General features: G+C 37.9%; 1 protein-coding gene across 1 annotated transcript in view; it reads left to right on the top strand.

Moving 5' to 3' along the window:
* Positions 1–5538: 5538 nt before the first annotated feature.
* LOC128985761 (phosphatidylinositol 4-phosphate 3-kinase C2 domain-containing subunit beta-like) overlaps positions 5539–18943 on the top strand; it is a 60311-nt gene continuing 46906 nt past the window's right edge. The window contains exons 1-6 of the mRNA XM_054405609.1: positions 5539–5750; positions 7553–7645; positions 8440–8599; positions 12219–12338; positions 13465–13618; positions 14872–14952. Of these exons, the coding sequence (XP_054261584.1) occupies positions 8440–8599; positions 12219–12338; positions 13465–13618; positions 14872–14952 (515 nt within the window). The 5' untranslated portion in view covers positions 5539–5750; positions 7553–7645. The remainder of the gene's footprint in view (positions 5751–7552; positions 7646–8439; positions 8600–12218; positions 12339–13464; positions 13619–14871; positions 14953–18943) is intronic.

Here is an 18943-nt window from a genome sequence, read left to right as displayed (position 1 = left end):
AAAAATAGTTCTGATCATAAATGCCTTAAATTCGAACAAAAGATGTACAGTTAAAAAGTAATCGCATTCTAAGCGAAATCTTTGACAAAAAGTTAACGCCTCCGGTGGGATTCAGAATTCTCGATTCCCCACCCGGTGACCACTACCCTCAGGCCATAAATCAGGGGATTAACCCAAACAAAGATCTGGGCCGCTGTCCGTCTCCCGAATTCCTGTTCCACCATTATTTTTATTTTTTGCAGAGGCAGAGTGAAGTGCAGAGTGTGAAATGCAGAGTTTTCAAACAAATCAGTCTTGTTTTGTTCCACCAATATATCTTGAAAATAACGAAGAGTTAAAAATATTGCAGGGTATGCTAATGTTATGAAAAGAACAATTTCACTCTTCAAAAGACTTTGTCTCAACTTATAGTTATAAAGTAATGCAATATTTTTATTCATATTGTATTTATGCTTGTACTAATCTTTATTCTGTGATTAGTGAAGCCTAATACAATCTATTTAGGCGTCCATATATCATGTTTTTAATAACCATATGATAAACCATGCTCATACTCATAAACTTTTTCAATATGATTTGCATTAGTTAGCTCATTCATTGTTGTCACTCTAAGCTTAAACTTCGAAACATATCCTACAATAATACAGACCCAGACGTCATGAACGTGCAAGAGAAAGCTCAGTGAGTTGAATAATACATTGAAACGAAATCTGATATTTTAGTGCAAAGAAGATTTAGAACACGCTATGGTTGACATCCTCCATCAAGGATGAGCGATGGAGCGATGCGTTGACTGGAAGCATAACACACACACTTGAAAGGTAATGGTACGCCTAAACTCTCAGACGTAGAAAACGTGCAACAATCATTCCTTCATAGTCCTCAAAAATCCGTTCGCATTGCAGCACGTGAATTAAATTTGTCAAAATCGAGTTTTCCCTAGTAATAAAGAAAAACTTGAACATGAGGGCTTATAAATTGCAGATTTTACTAAAAATTACCCCAGATGATAAACTTAGACGTAGGTTAAGACTTTAGTCAGTTACTGTTTTCTGATGAAGCCACATTTCATGTTTGTGGAAAAGTTAATACACACAATGTACGATTATGGGGCACTGAAAAACCATATGAAGTTCAAGAACATATCCTATTCGAGAGAGCCCCAAGTCGAATGTGTGGCACGCCATATCTTATGACAGGTTTATTGGTCAATTTTTCTTCCACGAACAAACTGAAAAATTAATGGCAAACTTTATCTAGACATGCTAGACAACTTTTCTTTCCCACAAATAGTAGATCTACAGCCCAACGTAATTTTCTAACAAGATGGAGCCCCGCCGCATTGGAAGCTTTTTGTTAGTCACGTGGCAACTCCTTCCCTTTACGATACGCTGGCCTCCACGGTCTCCGGACCTAACACCATGTGATATTTCGTCTGGGTTTTGTCAAAGACCAATTTGTTACTTTACATTTATTAACATTTTTATAAGCCTGTTAGTAAAACATGTACACTGAAAAAAAATGTTGAATTTTCTTTGGGACACACTGTATAAAGGGTTTCTATAAAATAATGGTGCGGTTTTAACATCCTGAAAACCTGTTATAAGACAAATTAAATAGCTTCTGTTGGTATCCCTGTATTCAGTAACTCAAACAGTTTTGTTCACATTAAAACAGCTGTTTTGATTGTTGTGCTATTCAAAACACTTCTTATTCAATAAGTTGAGTGTTTTTTTTTTTACCAACATGTTTTCAGATCTGGAAAACGATAAGTGCGTATTGTTATTAAGTGAGTTAAAGTCAGTGACTTTAGTGCCACGGGCATTTCGAAGAACTCTCAATAAAGCTCCGCCTCATAAAAACAACATTAATCGTTGGAGTAAGCAATTCATAAACACTGGGTCAGTTAAAAAGCAAAGTAACCCTGGTAGACCACTGGTTTTTGAAGACATCAGACTATCTTGTGTTGGAAGTCCAAAGAAATCCCTCCCTCGCCGTAGTCTTGAATTAGGAATACTTGTAAGTTCTCTTCACAAAGTTTTACACAAAAGACTCCATCTTCATGCCTACAAAATTCAACTTCTTCAAAAAATAAAAACAACAGATTTGATAAAAAGAGCAGGATTCGCTACATTTATGCTGAACCAAATGGCAGAAAATGAATCATTTTTGAATGAAGTAGTTTTTCCAGATGAAGCCACATTTCACATCAGTGGTTGACAATAGACAAAAGACAATTCATTTATTACAATTTCATCAAGAAATGTTACAGCGTCAAATTAAAATAAGTAAAATAAATAACATTGGTATAATAGATACAAAGTGAAATGGAAAACCTTCTTCAGTGTTGTGTGTGGTCTTGCCATGCAAAGAACTCCTTTAGAGTGTAGATAGCTTTGTCTAGCAGCCATCTCCGTCACGGGCGCAACAGGTGGGAGATCATCAATGGAGATGTAATCAATTTCGGTCACCTCCGTTGCCGGGGATGACTGAGACCATTGAATATAACACTGTTATAACACTCTGTTATAACAGAGTGTTATATATTCAATGCTGAGACTGCTGACTTCTAGAAGAAACGAGAGGTAGACTCGCACCTGTGCCGTCGACGTCAGCCTCGACACGGCTTCCGTCGGAAAGCCTAGACTTCTTTGCTCAAAGCGAGGGTTTGGGAGTCGAACAATATCACTACACGGAACCACTCGTAGGAAGTGTTGGGAGGAACGCGAGTGTATACGTCGAGAATGCAGCGGGCAGACAAGCTAGTTTGCTAGACAACCGAGGAAGACTAACTGGAAATTAAGTGGATGAAGGCAGAAGTTCCTCCGGACATTGATAACACCGCCTACGACTCCGGGATAACGAACTTTGCTGGAACATTTATGTCATTTTTGCACGTGTATAAAAAAGTATGTATATAATAATTGACAATGCAATTAGGGAAATTTTAAGAGTAATTATGTCGTTTTCGCATGTAAGATTCAGTGTATATTTGGGTATTTGTTATGTATTGGAATTTTATATGGGGGGATTAACGTGAAGACAACTAGGTGGAATAGGATTTTTATTTTTGCTTTGGTAATGTTATAGCTTTAAAATGTTGATATTATTCAAAAGGATTTGGAGTCAAAAATCAATTCTCTTTTGAAGCGATTAAAGTTTTATTTTAGTTCATGCTTACCTTAATAAGTTAATTCGCAATATTGTTAGCAATTTTTTATCTGCTTAATGTTTGTTAGAATAGTTTTATCAGAATTACGTATGAAATTTTAATTTTTGTTTGGGTGAATTATAATGTGTAATAAGATTTTAAATTATACATTTAAATTTAATCTGTAAAATTAAAGTTTTGTAATTTTTGTACTATTGTATTTTATTAATTTATTATTGCGTTATTATTGTATTGTAAAATTGTTGATAACCAATATTTAAAAAAAATATATATATAGGCTATATGTAGCCTTTATATTTTTTTCTCTTTCTTGTTTATCTAATTGTTGGTTTGTCTTCAAGTAGCCTTTGTAACTTTGTTTTAATACAAATTATTCAATCCTCGCCTCAATATTAACTGAGGTTCTCACTTTAAGGTTGTAAAATGAATATATTTGTAATAGATTATAAGTGTCCAACACATCATGGATGGGTTATGCTAGTTAACTAAGCGCTGCCGTGACAAGTTATCTTGCCGCCTTCCGATGGACTGTTTGCTGTAGGACAAGTGTAACGAACTTACGTTACCTTAGAAAATCAACTGCCAAGGGAGATGGTATTCTCCTTTTAGATGGGGCGAATGTGATGCTGTCACATCATTATTCATATATATTTGAATATTAGTTTCAATTAATTCAAATCGGTTTCAGTACAAATTATATATAAATTATATTTTTGAAATTTGTGTTTTTTTTTTGTTTTAATTGAATTTAAAAGGATAGTTGGTCCAGCTAGGATTATCAGTTGCCACGCGCTTGCATACAGATATGAGCATCCTGTTGTTGTCCCCGAATAGACCGACCAATAGGAATCGTTTATTTAAAGGATTTACCAAATATGGGAATGTAGATTATAGCGAAACTAGGGATTTTTGCAACTCATGGGTTTTAGCTGAAAAAGAGATCATTCTCTTCCATAGACTCCTGCTGGCAGCACTTACCTTCTGAGCTGTAAGTAGTTCCTCGGGTTACTGCCAAATCAGCCAAGTTCAATAGGTACTAATTGTTGTAATGTTTTAAATTCTAAATTTCTAACTAAAGACTAAACTTAGGACTTACTTGCAAACCTTTTCCGAATATCAGAGAGCTCACTCAGCCATTATGCTGTTCGTTTATTTTAGAGTACCTAACTATGATAATCATTATTGTAATAATGTGAAAATAATAATTATTCAAATTTTAACTAAGTATGATGACAAAGTTTGTGTGTAATAAAGCATAGTATCGATATTTAATTGTTGTTCGTCGTTGCCCACCATCCTGGCACACGAAAAATTTTCAGGAATTTCAATAATCTCTTAAGAATTTATCAATGTATTGACATCAAAGGAGATTAAATTATCTACTCAAAAGCCTGTAGTAAACAGCAGACTCGTTGGCAAGTCCTATCTAATTACATTCTTGCTTTACTCTGTCCTATTGTAATTATTTCTATGAAGTGTTCAAAGGCAACAAAGAAATAAACGTTCTAAGAAAAGATTGTTCCCTATATTATCTGTGCAGAGACGTTAATTGTGCGACTCTAAAGCTATTAACTGGGGTAAATTACATTCTTGCCTAGCTTGCGGACCAATCTTAAGCTATTCATTTTTAATAACTGTTATAAAGATAGTCAATCAATGAGTAAATGTGTATTATTGTTATTATCTGTATACACTTGGCGTCTGGACCCTAGACTACCTGCGACCGGGCCGAGGCCGTCCGCCCCTTGCTCTGCCCTTGAATAGTCTGTGGCATTTGAGATACATACTTGTAAATTGTTGTTATTTTTGTTATCAATCAGGTATTTGGGGTCAGCAATAACAACAATTACGTATTTAAGTACATTTACAGGTTTTCCGTGTATGTCGAGAGTCTTTTTATTCTTAAAATGTTTCACAAACTTAACGATCTCACCAGCTAACAGAAGTCCGCCTTACAAAGTCTGAGGTGCCGGTTTATAATGTATGTATGAGTAGACGTGTATTATTATACAGTGTCGGATATGGACTCGACAATTTCATCGACTTCGCTTAGAAGGAAGCAATTGAAACCGTCACACTGAACAATTGAAATCGGATCACTTGCCATGCAAAATAACAACGGTTTATATTATATTTGTGCATTGAAACCCCCAAATATTAATCTTCGTAGTCTGAAAATTTCTTTGTAGTGAAGGGCATTTTATTTCATATAGTAAGAGAGAGTATCACTTTTAATAACTTGTCCTATTTCAATATTCTGCGGGGTTTGGTGGTACCAGCTGATGGGTAGCACGGGTTGGGTTTGGCACCAAAGGCATTTAAATTAACAAAATGTTCATGTTCGTTCACTGTTCCCACTGTTCAGTTTGTCTGTCACTTTCAGCTAAAGTTTTCGTTAGTTAGAAGATTTTAGCAATGTTATTATTTATTTAGTTAACAATTTAATTGAAAAATTAAATTAAATATATGAAAAATGTTTTATTTTAATTATTTGCAATAGTATACCAACAAAATAAATAGCTATGATAACTTTCAATTACGTTGTTAAAACAGCTTTGCAGTTGTAACAGTGTTTGAGGTAGGCCTAGTCAACAGTTTAGTGTTTTCCACTACAAGTATATTTCGTTAGTATTCCTTAGATTATATTATATCATAACAACTTCAATGTAACACTAATTCAATACATTATTAGTACATGACGGAGAATTGTGGTCTAGATATTTCTTTTCTTTTTATCCATTTTAATTGACCTTTTCAGAATTTGACAGGCATAACCAAGTTATTTGAGCAGTGAGCTTATAATTACTAGTTTGAAGAATGAAGGATATATAGGCTAGCGAATTCAATCAAATTTTTTATGTCAAAGCCATTATCTTTATGGTGACGCCCTAACTTAGGCCTAGGCTAGGCTTGCTTGATTACTTTACTTGATTACAGTACCGTACCAGTTCTGCAGCTGAAGTATGTATACTGTTAAATGACCATGCGCAGGTTTAAAACAGGATACTTACTCAAATGGACCGCTTTCCCTTAAAAAAAAAAGTGTTTGACTTCATTAGAAAAATGCCACTGGCGTAGATACAAAAAAAAAAAAAAAAAAAGATTTGCTAAGACGAATAATTATCTTTTTTAGGCCTATACTGTACCACTTTCCACTTAAAAACTAACCCCAATTGCTTAAATTTTCCTAGCACAGCATCGTAAAAAGGATTTAAGAGCTGGTATTTAGATGTAAAGATCACTTGAGATAGGCTAGAACAGGAATAAGTTATTCACGTGGGATCAAACAGGATTTTTCATTAAAGTAAAACGGGATTTTCTTGACCCATTAAACAGAATTTTTGTTTTGGTTGTAAGGAGACACTGATCACAACAAAGAGGGGTTTAACCCGGGGTTAACTTAGTTAAGTTAGTGTTTACATGACTTGGAAGTAACTTAGGCCTACTATCATCAAACAAACAAAATCACACATTAGGCAGCTACAGTAGGCTACCTATTAAAAAATTCCATGCATCCAATTTATAATTAATATGGTGAATTTGCCATGAATAAATGATTTCTCTGCCTTTTTTAAGAAGTAAACTTTTGTATGAATTTTACATGATTGGCAAACCTTAAACTTAACAACCAACTTCATTGTAGGCTGTTTGATTATCATTCTATGACACTACTTTCCTGTAACACCGGTAAGTACCGGGTGAACACGCCCATTTTTGCGCTCACGTTCACTCATCTCGTTACGCTCAAAACAAGCGTAAACTACTTATTAGGGTAATTCTGAGCAATTACTTGGTCAACCCCAATTTTTTTTCATATTTTACTACGGTCATCAGGAGGTTCTCAGAAAGCAAGAAACATATAATTCAAGGCCATCGTACAGGTTGCCGAGCGATAAGAAGGTTCAAAGTTCAAGCGATAACAGTGGCTTGCGGGAGACGCGCGGAAGGCCAGTTGTGACAGTACCGTTATGGCTATGGCTAGTGGTTCCTCCGACAATCCTCCCGGCGATTACTGAGGTAATTAATAACCTAACTTAACCTAACCTAACCTAACTTATTATGTTTTTTTAGTCTCAAATACATCTCTAAGGCCAATTGTAACAGTACCGTTACGTTAGGTTAGGTTAGGTTAGGTTAATTAATAACCTAACTTAAACTAACCTAACTTAACCTTGCGGGGCTTGAATTATATGTTTCTTGCTTTCTGAGAACCTCCTGATGACCGTAGTAAAATATGAAACAAATTGAGGTTGACCAAGTAATTGCTCAGAATTACCCTTATTAGTTCTTGTCAATTTTCTAGGCCTAATAACTTTCAAGAATAGAAATTCTGTAGTTCTTTTAGTAAATTGACAATCCTAAGAGTATTTTTCTTTTTAGGTTAGCCCCGATGCTAGGAAGCTGACAGAGATTACAGGGACATAAAATATTTTCTTCACAAACAGAAATAGGCAAGTCGTAAATGTTTGTAAGGTGAGTTTGATTGATGCAGACTAAGACAATTTTCAAACTTGTGTAAAAGTGATCAAATATTTAGCTACAATGTACAAGACATCATACTAATATTATAAATGTGAAAGTTTGTGTGATTGTTTGAAGTTCAATCACGCTTTAACCACTGGTCGGATTGGGCTGAAATTTGGTGTGATAATAGCTCACATTTCCGATTAACATATAGTTACATTCTTATCTCAAAAATCCTTTCGGGCTCCGCCACAGAGGCTCTAGAGCTTTTGTGTAAAAGTGATCAAATAAGCTACAATGTACGAGACATTTATTTAAGTTGTAAAATGATGCTGCTTACATTGCAAATACTAAGTAAAAGTCTGTTAAAATCTATAAAAAAATATTATCATAATTGCAAGTTAAATATTTCCAATTGAGTGATAAAGCTAGCCTACATAAGGTTTCTCACTCAATTCTACATCCTTCACTCATATTTAAATTTAAATACACCCAGTTGAGTTCCCTTTCAATTGGTATATATCAACCAAATTCTATTAAAATAATACATAGGCTATTAAAGAATACGTTTTAAATCTAACATATGGTTAAGACCAAGGAGGTGTACTCAAAACTATGTAGTAGAAACACTTTTTTCAGGTTTATTTGGGCATAGTGTAGTCATGACATTAGGTAGCCTTTATAAAGCTTAGCGGAACACTGATTGGATTTTGTTAATTTCTCGTTAAAACAATATGTCAGATGTTTGTAGTCTACATAGTACAATCTCTTATATGTTCTTTAAGTATGAATAATTGTTGTAGATGGCGAAAACTGGTCAAGATGACACCGACTATGATCGACAGTTTCAAGAAGATTTGGAAAAGGCACAGGCACTTAGCCTGGAAACCCTTGCACTCGAAAAATTCAGGATGGAGAAGTTAAGAATGGAACTTCACCGATATCAAAGTCAAACAGAAAAAGGTAATGCATTACTGGTACCAACCTAGTTTGTACTTCTTTGGACCCGACTTCTCTAAAAACAAAATATTCATCAAAATAAATTACGATTATTGCTGATATCTATGCAAAAGTAGGCTATTGTATGTTATGGAATGATTAGACTAGGATGGTAGGCACGATCGCGGAATTGTTTTTCAAAGTACGTCAGACTAGACCTAAGGGTTACGACATTATCACTTAGATAAAATCCATTGGTGATTTGGCGGGATTTGAACCCAGGAACCGGAGTCCCGCGCTCTAACCACTAGAACAGCTCGCTCCCCAGACTGTGACTATTATGACCACACGAGATATCCAGGATTCTGTCACGATAGTGGATGACGATGATAACGTTTCGGTGACTGCACGCGGGAGACAACGATGATAACCAGACAGCCGGGGGAGATATCAGGATTTTACAGCGATTGTGGAAGATGTTGATGACGTTTCTGTGACCCGAGGGAGATATTCAAGATTTTGTCGCTGTTGTGTGAGACGATGATTGTGTTTCGGTTACAGTATAAAGCTTTAACTAAAGTAATGTTTCTCTCGATTTAACAAATTTATATTTCAAAACTTAATTTTTGTATATTATTACTTACCGTACTTATTCTTCTGGTACAACTACAGTAAAGATTAAGATTAATCAACAAATCAGGAAAATATATTTGGTAAGAATAGGCTAGACAAAGTGTCCCTAAATGTAGCAGCCAACCTAGGTACCACTAAAATTAATGTTAATTGAATAGAAAATAAATCTAGAATATTTTTAGTAGAAATCCAACCAGGTAAATGGAAATTCCCTTAGTCTGCAGGTTTGCTGCGGCGAGGGTATTTTTACCTTTTCCCACTATACATAATATATGGAGAATGTAGGCTATTGTTTTTGTCAAAATTTTCGAGTTTGATTTTTGAGTGGATATATCCATTTTGGGTCCCCCTGAACCCAAAAAATTTGTTTTCGAAGTGATGTCTGTGTGTGTGTGTCTTGTGTGGATGTGTACGTACCGAGCTACCGAAACAATCCGATACACCTGTAGTCTGATTTTGATGAAATTTGGTATGTAGGTACAGTAGACTCTCACTAATCCGGATCGGCCTTGTTCGTACTCCCGCTAGTCCAGATTGGCAATCGTGATTTTTTTTAGTGGCACAGTACAGTATAAGTCTGATTATCAGAGCTAAACGGGACCGAGACTACCTTGGATGGTCATCAAAAACTTGGATAACACGGAGGTAAAAATTATTACTGGTGGAATTGCATTTGCCCGGCTATCAATACCCACAGTATACCTGGAACAAAATTGAAAAAAACAGATTTGCTCGACTCTCGGTAGTCCGGATATATCGTAATCCGGACCGGACGTCTGCTACATTAGTCCGAATGAGCGAGAGTCTACTGTACTCTATGGTATCTCCAGGGGTTTTTTTTTATTTTGATTTTTAATAGGGATTTTTCTATAAAATAACGGAAAAATCAGATTTTCTCAAATATGGCCTGAACGATTTAGATAAAAATTTAGTATGTTATAGCCCATAGGATTCTGAACAAAATGGTCCAAATCCCATTTCTGTAAAATGTAGGGTTCAAAAGTTATTGTAACTTATGTTATTTTCCCACAAAAAATCTGATTTTGGAAAAAACCCAGTTTTGAATAAAATTAATGTAGGATGGTCCTTATAATTCTAAACAAAATAATGCAACCCCCATTACTGTAACAATTACGGTTCGAAAGTTATTACAACTTTTGTGTTTTTTTTTCTACAAAATTATCATAGTTACTCCCACCGCTTACCCACTATAAAGGTTGCTGACATGCTTATAGGAGAAAGTATGTATCAGATTTCTGATACCATTTATTCACTTTATGTTTAAATATGTTGTCACTGCTTTTAAGAATAGCAACAGAAAATTAATTCATGTGCAAACAAGAAAAGTCTGTATCAATGTGCTAACCTCAAAAATATGCTTTTGTCATTAATTCGTCAGATTATTAAGTTGTTTACACCATTTCATTTACTTTGAGGCTTGTCCTTTTGGTATCCAAACCAAGCAGTTTATACTTATCTTTACAGTTGTAACAACTTTATTAAAGTAGGCGTAGCCTATGTCTTAAGGGCAATCGAGAGTAAAAGTTATAACATAACATGCTAAAGTAAAAATCCATGCTTTTGCTTGGTTCTGCCATGCTGTAAAAGAAGGCTATAAATGCTTTCAGCAAACTCATAACAAAGCTTAACTGTTTGAGTTTTCTTGGGAAGCTCAAGTCAAGCCAAGTACTGAAATACTCGACCATTTGAATGCATGTACTCCTCTAGTAAGTAGCCAGCGAGTCTAAATCAAACAGTTTGATTGTTTCTTTGTTTACATTAATTTTCTGACAGCCCTTGTCTGTTAAGGCTGTAAAGGATAGTTTAATACATGATAAAGTTAGGATGAGACTCAAATTTATCCTCTACTTTTTAACTCTATTCATGAATTAGACATCACTCAGCCTATATTTAAAAGAAACTTCCTTGTAATCAATTTGTGCAGTTAGACACTCTAATAGTAGTTTACGCAAGGATCGCGTAAGGATAGTCTTAACGATACGAAGTAGGAAATTTAAAGTTCTAGCCTTGGCAAATCCCTTTAAAACTTCTATGAGTGCTGTAAAGGCTTATTACGCAAGTTGCGTACACTACTTTACCTACGACCGTTTTTTTTATTACTAACAAAACAATCACTACTCATAACTTCTAAGAGAGGTTATGTTTTCATTTATAACCTCTCATTGCCACTGATTGTAATGCAACAACTTATTGTCCCAACCACTCGCTCATAATTTATTGTGCTATTATAGATAATAATCTACTTACGTATCACGTATGCCAGTAGGTGTCAATTATTAATATTTGGTTATGCTGTACATGTTTCAAGCCTAAATACGGCTCATCTTCAGCAGCATTTTTCTATGTACAATTTTCACATCGAGAGATGATTGTCGACTATATACAGACCACATATACACATAAACACAGAACGTTTTAGCATGCTATTTTTATTTACATGTGTTTTTGTAGCGTATGCTCGTTTAGACAATACCCGACCGGACGACATTTGTAGGCCTACTCAGAAAATTGTACATAGAAAAATGCTGCTGAAGATGAGCCGTATTTAGGCTTGAAACATGTACAGCATAACCAAGTATTAATAATTGACACCTACTGGCATACGTGATACGTAAGTAGATTATTATCTATAATAGCATATTAAAGGTGTCAAGGCTGATTAATTTGATATCATAATTTATTGTTTAATCAATTAAATTGGTCTTAACATCTGATAAGTTGACGTTCAAAGTATTACAATTTTACTTTTTTCTTTCAATTCTTGAACCTCATTGGTCCAAACTTGTACTGTTAAGTATCAAAACAATACTTCAAAGTAGATCTTTTCAATTCCAAGGACAGAATTGAAAAGGCTAGCTTGAAAAACGGTCGCAGGTAAAACTATTTTAAAACAAACTTTTACTATAACTTGTTACTTTACAATCACTGAGTAATAACTTGTTGGTCTACTATAAAAACAACTAACCAAGTGTACATTTAAAATTTACAGACCAAAAAATTAGGATATTGAAACAAGATAAAAGCTTCTCAAGGGAATCATCAGTTGAATCAACGATTTCTACTTCAATTGAAAGTCGCTCTAGACCGCGTCCTGGTTCTTTCAATACAGGTAATAAAGTCATTTTTCACCTGAATATTGTAGCCTACTTTTAGATTAATAAGATTACAGGCTGCTATAAATGCAAGTTAACGGTTCAATAGGTTCGCTCTATTGGTTTAGTTTATATGAATTTTTGAAAGTATGACTGCAAAATCACCAAAAATGCCTTGCCACTACAGACTTCTGCCATTGCCAGTTGGAACATTAGAATTGGCAACATCGCAAGTAGTGTTGTTTAGCGTCAGAGGTCCCATAAGATAACATGGTAGACAGACAGGTGACACCAGCTCATTAATTTGTGTATTACTTATTTAAATTTAAATTTATGAAAATAAATTTATTAAGAGATTGAAAATAAACCATTATAATAAAGTAAAAAAAATACTGCATCAGTATCAGTACAATGTAAGATAAAGCAGTACTTGTATACTCAGCCATAGACCATCTCCCTTCGCACATACCATGACTAAGAAAAGATGGGTACCGTACTGAAACAATGAGAAAAATCCTGTTGTTGGTGGGTGCTATGGAGGTTGTCTTGACATATCGGCTATGTTGTACAATTATACCACACAGAAACATCACACAATTTCTCGCTACACGATTGCCTGAAGTGACGGGGTCATACAATTGAAACTCAACTATCAATTAAATTATATACATAATACACAATTATAATACATATAGCCTAGCCTAACCTTTAGATCCTCATTTAGGCCCTTATGTGTTGCATAAGAAGCCAACTTATAAGTCTTGTCAATTGCATTACGTTGTCTTCATTCAAATTTTGCATAAGTGATTAGTTAGTATTTGGTTAATGTTGTATAGTAATTTTTTGGAATGATCTGGCATGGATGACATCATGGCCAGTTTACCCCGCTTCTTTTTAGGTCTATAAAACTGTCCAAAATGTGTTTAACTCTTCTTTTGAATTCAGATCTAATAATTACACACATTGCAGCAGCTTTTACCGCATGGAAGACTGGATAACCAAAGATTGGTTAGTTGAGACTCTGCTGTAAGATTTGAATACTGAATGTAACTTTTATTCTTTTACTGCATGTTCTGCGTAATTTGTTATTTTTATTGTTTGGTAGCTAGATTATATCTGTTCACGAGGCCATATACTGTACAGGTGGACCCTGTGTGTACCAGATCAAGCCCCCGCCTGCTGGACGGCGCAACAGTGTTGCCACCCCCGCCACTAGTGACCTCATATCATTCACCAGCCCCACCAACACCCACAATTCAACTGCCGCGGCAAACCCACCTCACCAGTTCCACCTGAGGTAAATAATATTTCCAACAACTTGTTGTGTTTGTTGTCACAGAAACCTATGATTAAATTAACTAAGAGGGTGAACAAATTGTGTTTATTTTTATAGAAGCATAAATTTAAATCCCATGTTAAACATGTTGCCAATTGTAGAATAAAAATGAACGTACAGTAGACTCCCTCTTATCCGGACACCTTTTAACCGTACATCGGTTTAACCGGACTACACTCAACGCAAATGACATCATCTCTGTAACCGGACAATTTTTATCAGCACATCGGTTTAACCAGACTAGATCGGCGGGAAGTGTGCGGTACTGAAACGACTGTTCTTCTTGTTTAACAAGTTTTTGGGAACGTCGGTTTAATCGGAAAAACCGTTAGCTCGGTCCCAAGGAGTCAGGATAAGTCCCTCTTATTAGACTCCATGTCTACTGTAGTAGAATTACTGTAAAAGGAATTACGTTAGCTATGCCTTCTGTTTAACTAAACAGAATGGCTACATGTTGTAGTTGGTAAGTTTTGGAAAGTAAAACACCCCACATTTGTTTACTTAATGTTTATTTTTACTACCTTTTATAATAGCGACAGGAAATATATCAGGCAAAAAAGACTGTTTCCACATCCTAACCTTAAAAATATACTTTTGTTATTATTTTAAAAGATCTAGGAGTCTGTACTTCTCATTTCATTTACGTCTTGCCCTTGAGGTATCCAAACAAATCAATTTACACATCTCTTCTCAGTTTTACAACTTTTATGATTTAAGGTCAGTTGACATTAACTATAAGTTAGAACATTATAAGGTACATACCTTTACAAACTCACAACGTGTTCTCCTATTCAGGCATCGTCAGGTGATCTCCTATTAAGAATGCTTCATCCATTAATAGAGTCGTCAAATTACATACAGAAGAATACACAAAGGACATAACGCACAAAAAACATTTAGGCCTATCATTTTAAGTAGGCCTACTATTAACCACCGGTCATGGTATGGAGGCTGACTCTTAAGTTACTTAACTTGCTAGTGTAAAGATGTTGTGTTGATTTTCCCATAGGCCTACTGTACAAATAAAAATGCTTCCAACATAACTATTAAATAGCTTGACTCTAAGAGATTTCTTGAAAGGCTCGAGTCCAGACAAGTAAGATAGGTACTGAAGTACTCACTCAAAAATACTGTACCACCCTTGTACTCGCATACCCTAAAAACAACCCAAATATTTGTTTCTAGAAGAGTTTAAGTATTGGTTTATTTTTCAGTAACAACCAAAAACCCACTTCAAGCATTCTGGCTGAACATTCCATAAAAAATCTGTCTTGTCTACCATCAACATCATTACGGTAAGTCTTCTAAGTCATAAATTTTTTACCGGTACCTGATCTATTAATTTTAGTCACCCAAATATAGGCCTACCAAATATATAATCAGACGCTTGCAAGACCAAGGGGCATAAGTACAAAAGATAAGCCTATGTACTTTGTGAGGTGATTTTTTTTTGTTAGGAACTAGGCTAACCTTTTATCTCCCATTTGCTTGGATAACTCGAGACGTCCAGGGTTCGCTTGCCTTTATCTCTGACGCTCTTACCGCTCGGGCTTAGGATGATGCTATTTTGTCGCCCGACATACACGAGTACACTACTGTTGTAGCTCGTCTCATCGACGCGCCAAATATCATTACATCTATATTGCACGACAACATGGTGCCAGCACAGCTACGCACTGACGAATGAATATGTCTGTTCTAACTAAAAATACACAACCTGTACCTAAGCTTAACAAAACAATAACTTCTAAAAATAACTAAAATAATCCTCTTGATGGTGTGACGTACTTTTGGAACGGAGCGGATTTGCAGCTTGCACACTTGTCCTTGATAGCAAAGTCGTAGCTGGGTTTTTGATTCCAGGGGTCGATGTTAAAAGGATTTGGAATTGGCTCAGAATATTGGCAATGAATCACAAGATTCCCAAATGGCCCTGACTCATCACAGCCAAAGGATAAACTGCTGGGATTTCTCTAGCACGTGGGACGGGTTGCTCGGATTGCTCTAGCACTCAGGAACGGATTGCTTGGATTGCTCTAGCAATAAGGACGGATTGCTTGGATTTCTCTAGCAATAGGAACGTATTGCTCTAGCAAAAGGGACGGATTGCTTGGATTTCTCTAGCAATATGGACGGATTGCTTGGATTTCTCTAGCAATAGGAACGGATTGCTCAGATTTCTCTAGCAATAGGGACGGATTGCTCTAGCAATTGGAACGGATTGCTTGGATTGCTCTAGCAATAAGGACGAATTGCTCGGATTGCTCTAGCAATAAGGACGGATTGCTTGGATTTCTCTAGCAATAGGGACAGATTGCTCGGATTGCTCTAGCAATAAGGACGGATTGCTCTAGCAATAAGGACGGATTGCTCGGATTGCTCTAGCAATGGGGACGGATTGCTCGGATTGCTCTAGCAATAAGGACGGATTGCTCGGATTGCTCTAGCAATAGGGACGGATTGCTCGGATTGCTCTAGCAATAAGGACGGATTGCTCGGATTGCTCTAGCAATAAGGACGGATTGCTCGGATTTCTCTAGCAATAGGGACGGAATGCTTGGATTTCTCTAGCAATAAGGACGGATTGCTCGGATTGCTCTAGCAATAAGGACGGATTGCTCGGATTGCTCTAGCAATAAGGACGGATTGCTCGGATTGCTCTAGCAATAAGGACGGATTTTAGGAGAGTGCACCTCCTATGAAGTGTCCTGGGCCACTGCCCGGGAGCGAAAGAGACTGAGGTGCCCAGCTGCCGCGGTTTTATGCGAAAATCTGGTCCACCTGGAGGGGGAAAGTCGCGCATGCGCAAAAGTGCGTTTTTGCTCAGTTGCAACCCAGCTGTCATGGAGAGTTGATCGGTTCCTAAGTTAACATAAAAACAAATGGGGATGTAAATTGAGGTTAGGTTCGGCGGATAGGATCAGGAACTGGCATAATGGTATTGGTATCGATGTTTTCGGGTGGCGGAAGGAGACGTGGAGCGGCGGAAGGTGCTCTTGGGCGGCAGAAAAGAGTCGTAGGGTAAGGATATGGGCGGAAGTCGTGGCGGAAGGATAGGTAGGACAGCGGAATGTGATGCGGGGCGGCGGAAGTTGACTAGCGGCGGCGGAAAGGAGACGTGACGTAGGGAGATGGGCGGAGGTCGTGGCGGAAGGATCGGTAGGGCAGCGGAAAGCGATGTAGGGCGGCGGAAGTTGATTGGAGCGGCGGAAAGGAGACGTAGGGTAAGGATATTGGCGGAGGTCATGGCGGAAGGATAGGTAGGGCAGCGGAAGGCGATGTAGGGCGGCGGAGGTTGACTAGGGGTGGCGGAAAGGAGACGTGAGGTAGAAAGATGGGCGGAGATCGTGGCGGAAGGATCGGTAGGGCAGCGGAAGGCGATGTAAGGCGGCGGAAGTTGATTGGAGCGGCGGAAAGGAGACGTAGGGTAAGGATATTGGCGGAGGTCATGGTGGAAGGATAGGTAGGGCAGCGGAAGGCGATGTAGGGCGGCGAAGGTTGACTAGGGGTGGCGGAAAGGAGACGTGAGGTAGGAAGATGGGCGGAGATCGTGGCGGAAGGATCAGTAGGGCAGCGGAAGACGAGGTGAGGCGGCGGAAGTTGACTAGGGGTGGCGGAAAGGAGACGTGAGGTAGGGAGATGGGCGGAGATCGTGGCGGAAGGATCGGTAGGGCAGCGGAAGGCGATGTAAGGCGGCGGAAGTTGATTGGAGCGGCGGAAAGGAGACGTAGGGTAAGGATATTGGCGGAGGTCATGGTGGAAGGATAGGTAGGGCAGCGGAAGGCGATGTAGGGCGGCGAAGGTTGACTAGGGGTGGCGGAAAGGAGACGTGAGGTAGGAAGATGGGCGGAGATCGTGGCGGAAGGATCAGTAGGGCAGCGGAAGACGAGGTGAGGCGGCGGAAGTTGACTAGGGGTGGCGGAAAGGAGACGTGAGGTAGGGAGATGGGCGGAGATCGTGGCGGAAGGATCGGTAGGGCAGCGGAAGGCGATGTAAGGCGGCGGAAGTTGATTGGAGCGGCGGAAAGGAGACGTAAGGTAAGGAGATGGGCGGAGGTCATGGCGGAAGGATAGGTAGGGCAGCGGAAGGCGATGTAGGGCGGCGGAGGTTGACTAGGGGCGGCGGAAAGGAGACGTGAGGTAGGGAAATGGGCGGAGGCCGTGGCGAAAAGATATTTGGGGCGGCGGAAGGTGGTGTGGTGCGGCGGAAGTTGATTGGGGACGGCGGAAAGGAGTCGTAAGGTTTAAGGAGGAAGGTAAAAAGTATCTTGAAAAAATTGGCTCGTTACACTCACCACTTTCTTTACGAAAAGAAAAACAAAACAATTTAAAACAAAATAACGGTTTTATTTTTTCAAACAAAAACAATTTTCCTTTTCTTAACAAAACTAAAAACTCGTACAAAATTTCTATTCTAAAAGAGAATAACAAACGAAAAAATCACAACCTTGTATCACAAAGATAAAAAAAAAACAATCAACTTTAAAGAAAACCTAAATCTAAATATCTATACAAATACCTTTCGGTTTTACGAAAACAAAACCTTTGACTTTTCTTAACTAAACAGACATTTTTTATATGAAACTTAACACTACATTTTTTTGTTGCTTTTTTCTCCTTTTTTCTTCAGTCTTGCACTGGAAGGGGGTTTTCGAGATTAAAGGCTTCATATGATTCCGATCTTCTTCTTCCTTTGGACTGATATGCTGTTTCAGGCGTCAGTGATTGAGCAGGAGCAGGAGGTGGTCGATACGTTGCTCTACATCGAAGTACTGCCTCGTATTCCTCAGCTCGAGCGATTAGTTCAGAGACGGTCTTGACGTTTTGACGGGGAATATACAGCTTATATTCAGGTTTTAAGTTCCCATAAATCTTTTCCAATTTGTCTTCCTCAGTATATCCTCCTCGACGACGAATTAGAGTGACGATTGCAACAACGTATTGGCGACAAGTCTCCCGTTCTCCTTGAGTCCTATCCTGTATTTCTCTATCTAAATTCTTGTAATAGCCAGGAGGTAGGAACTGCAATTCAAATTCTCGTTGAAACTCAGTGAAATTTCTGCAGAATTCCTTGTTGTTTCGCCACCAGAGGAGGGCATTCCCTTTGAAGATTTCTGGCATCGCTTGTAGTATGCGATTTAGGGGTATATCGTAAGCCTCCACTAGTTCATTTAGTCGTTCCATAAATGAGACGGGGTCCGTGTATCCATCGAAACGAATGTTCCACTTTCTTACTTGATTGCAGAGACTAGCCGTATCCGTGGGAGGTTGGTTGTTTGAATTCAAT

This window comes from Macrosteles quadrilineatus, unplaced genomic scaffold (assembly GCF_028750875.1).
Source record: "Macrosteles quadrilineatus isolate MER2022 unplaced genomic scaffold, UCM_ALF_1.0 Scaffold_2__2_contigs__length_208266976, whole genome shotgun sequence".
NCBI classification, from domain to species: Eukaryota; Metazoa; Arthropoda; class Insecta; order Hemiptera; family Cicadellidae; genus Macrosteles; species Macrosteles quadrilineatus.
The sequence above is the reverse complement of the archived record's forward strand: the minus strand, read 5'-3'. Positions and strand labels throughout refer to the sequence as shown.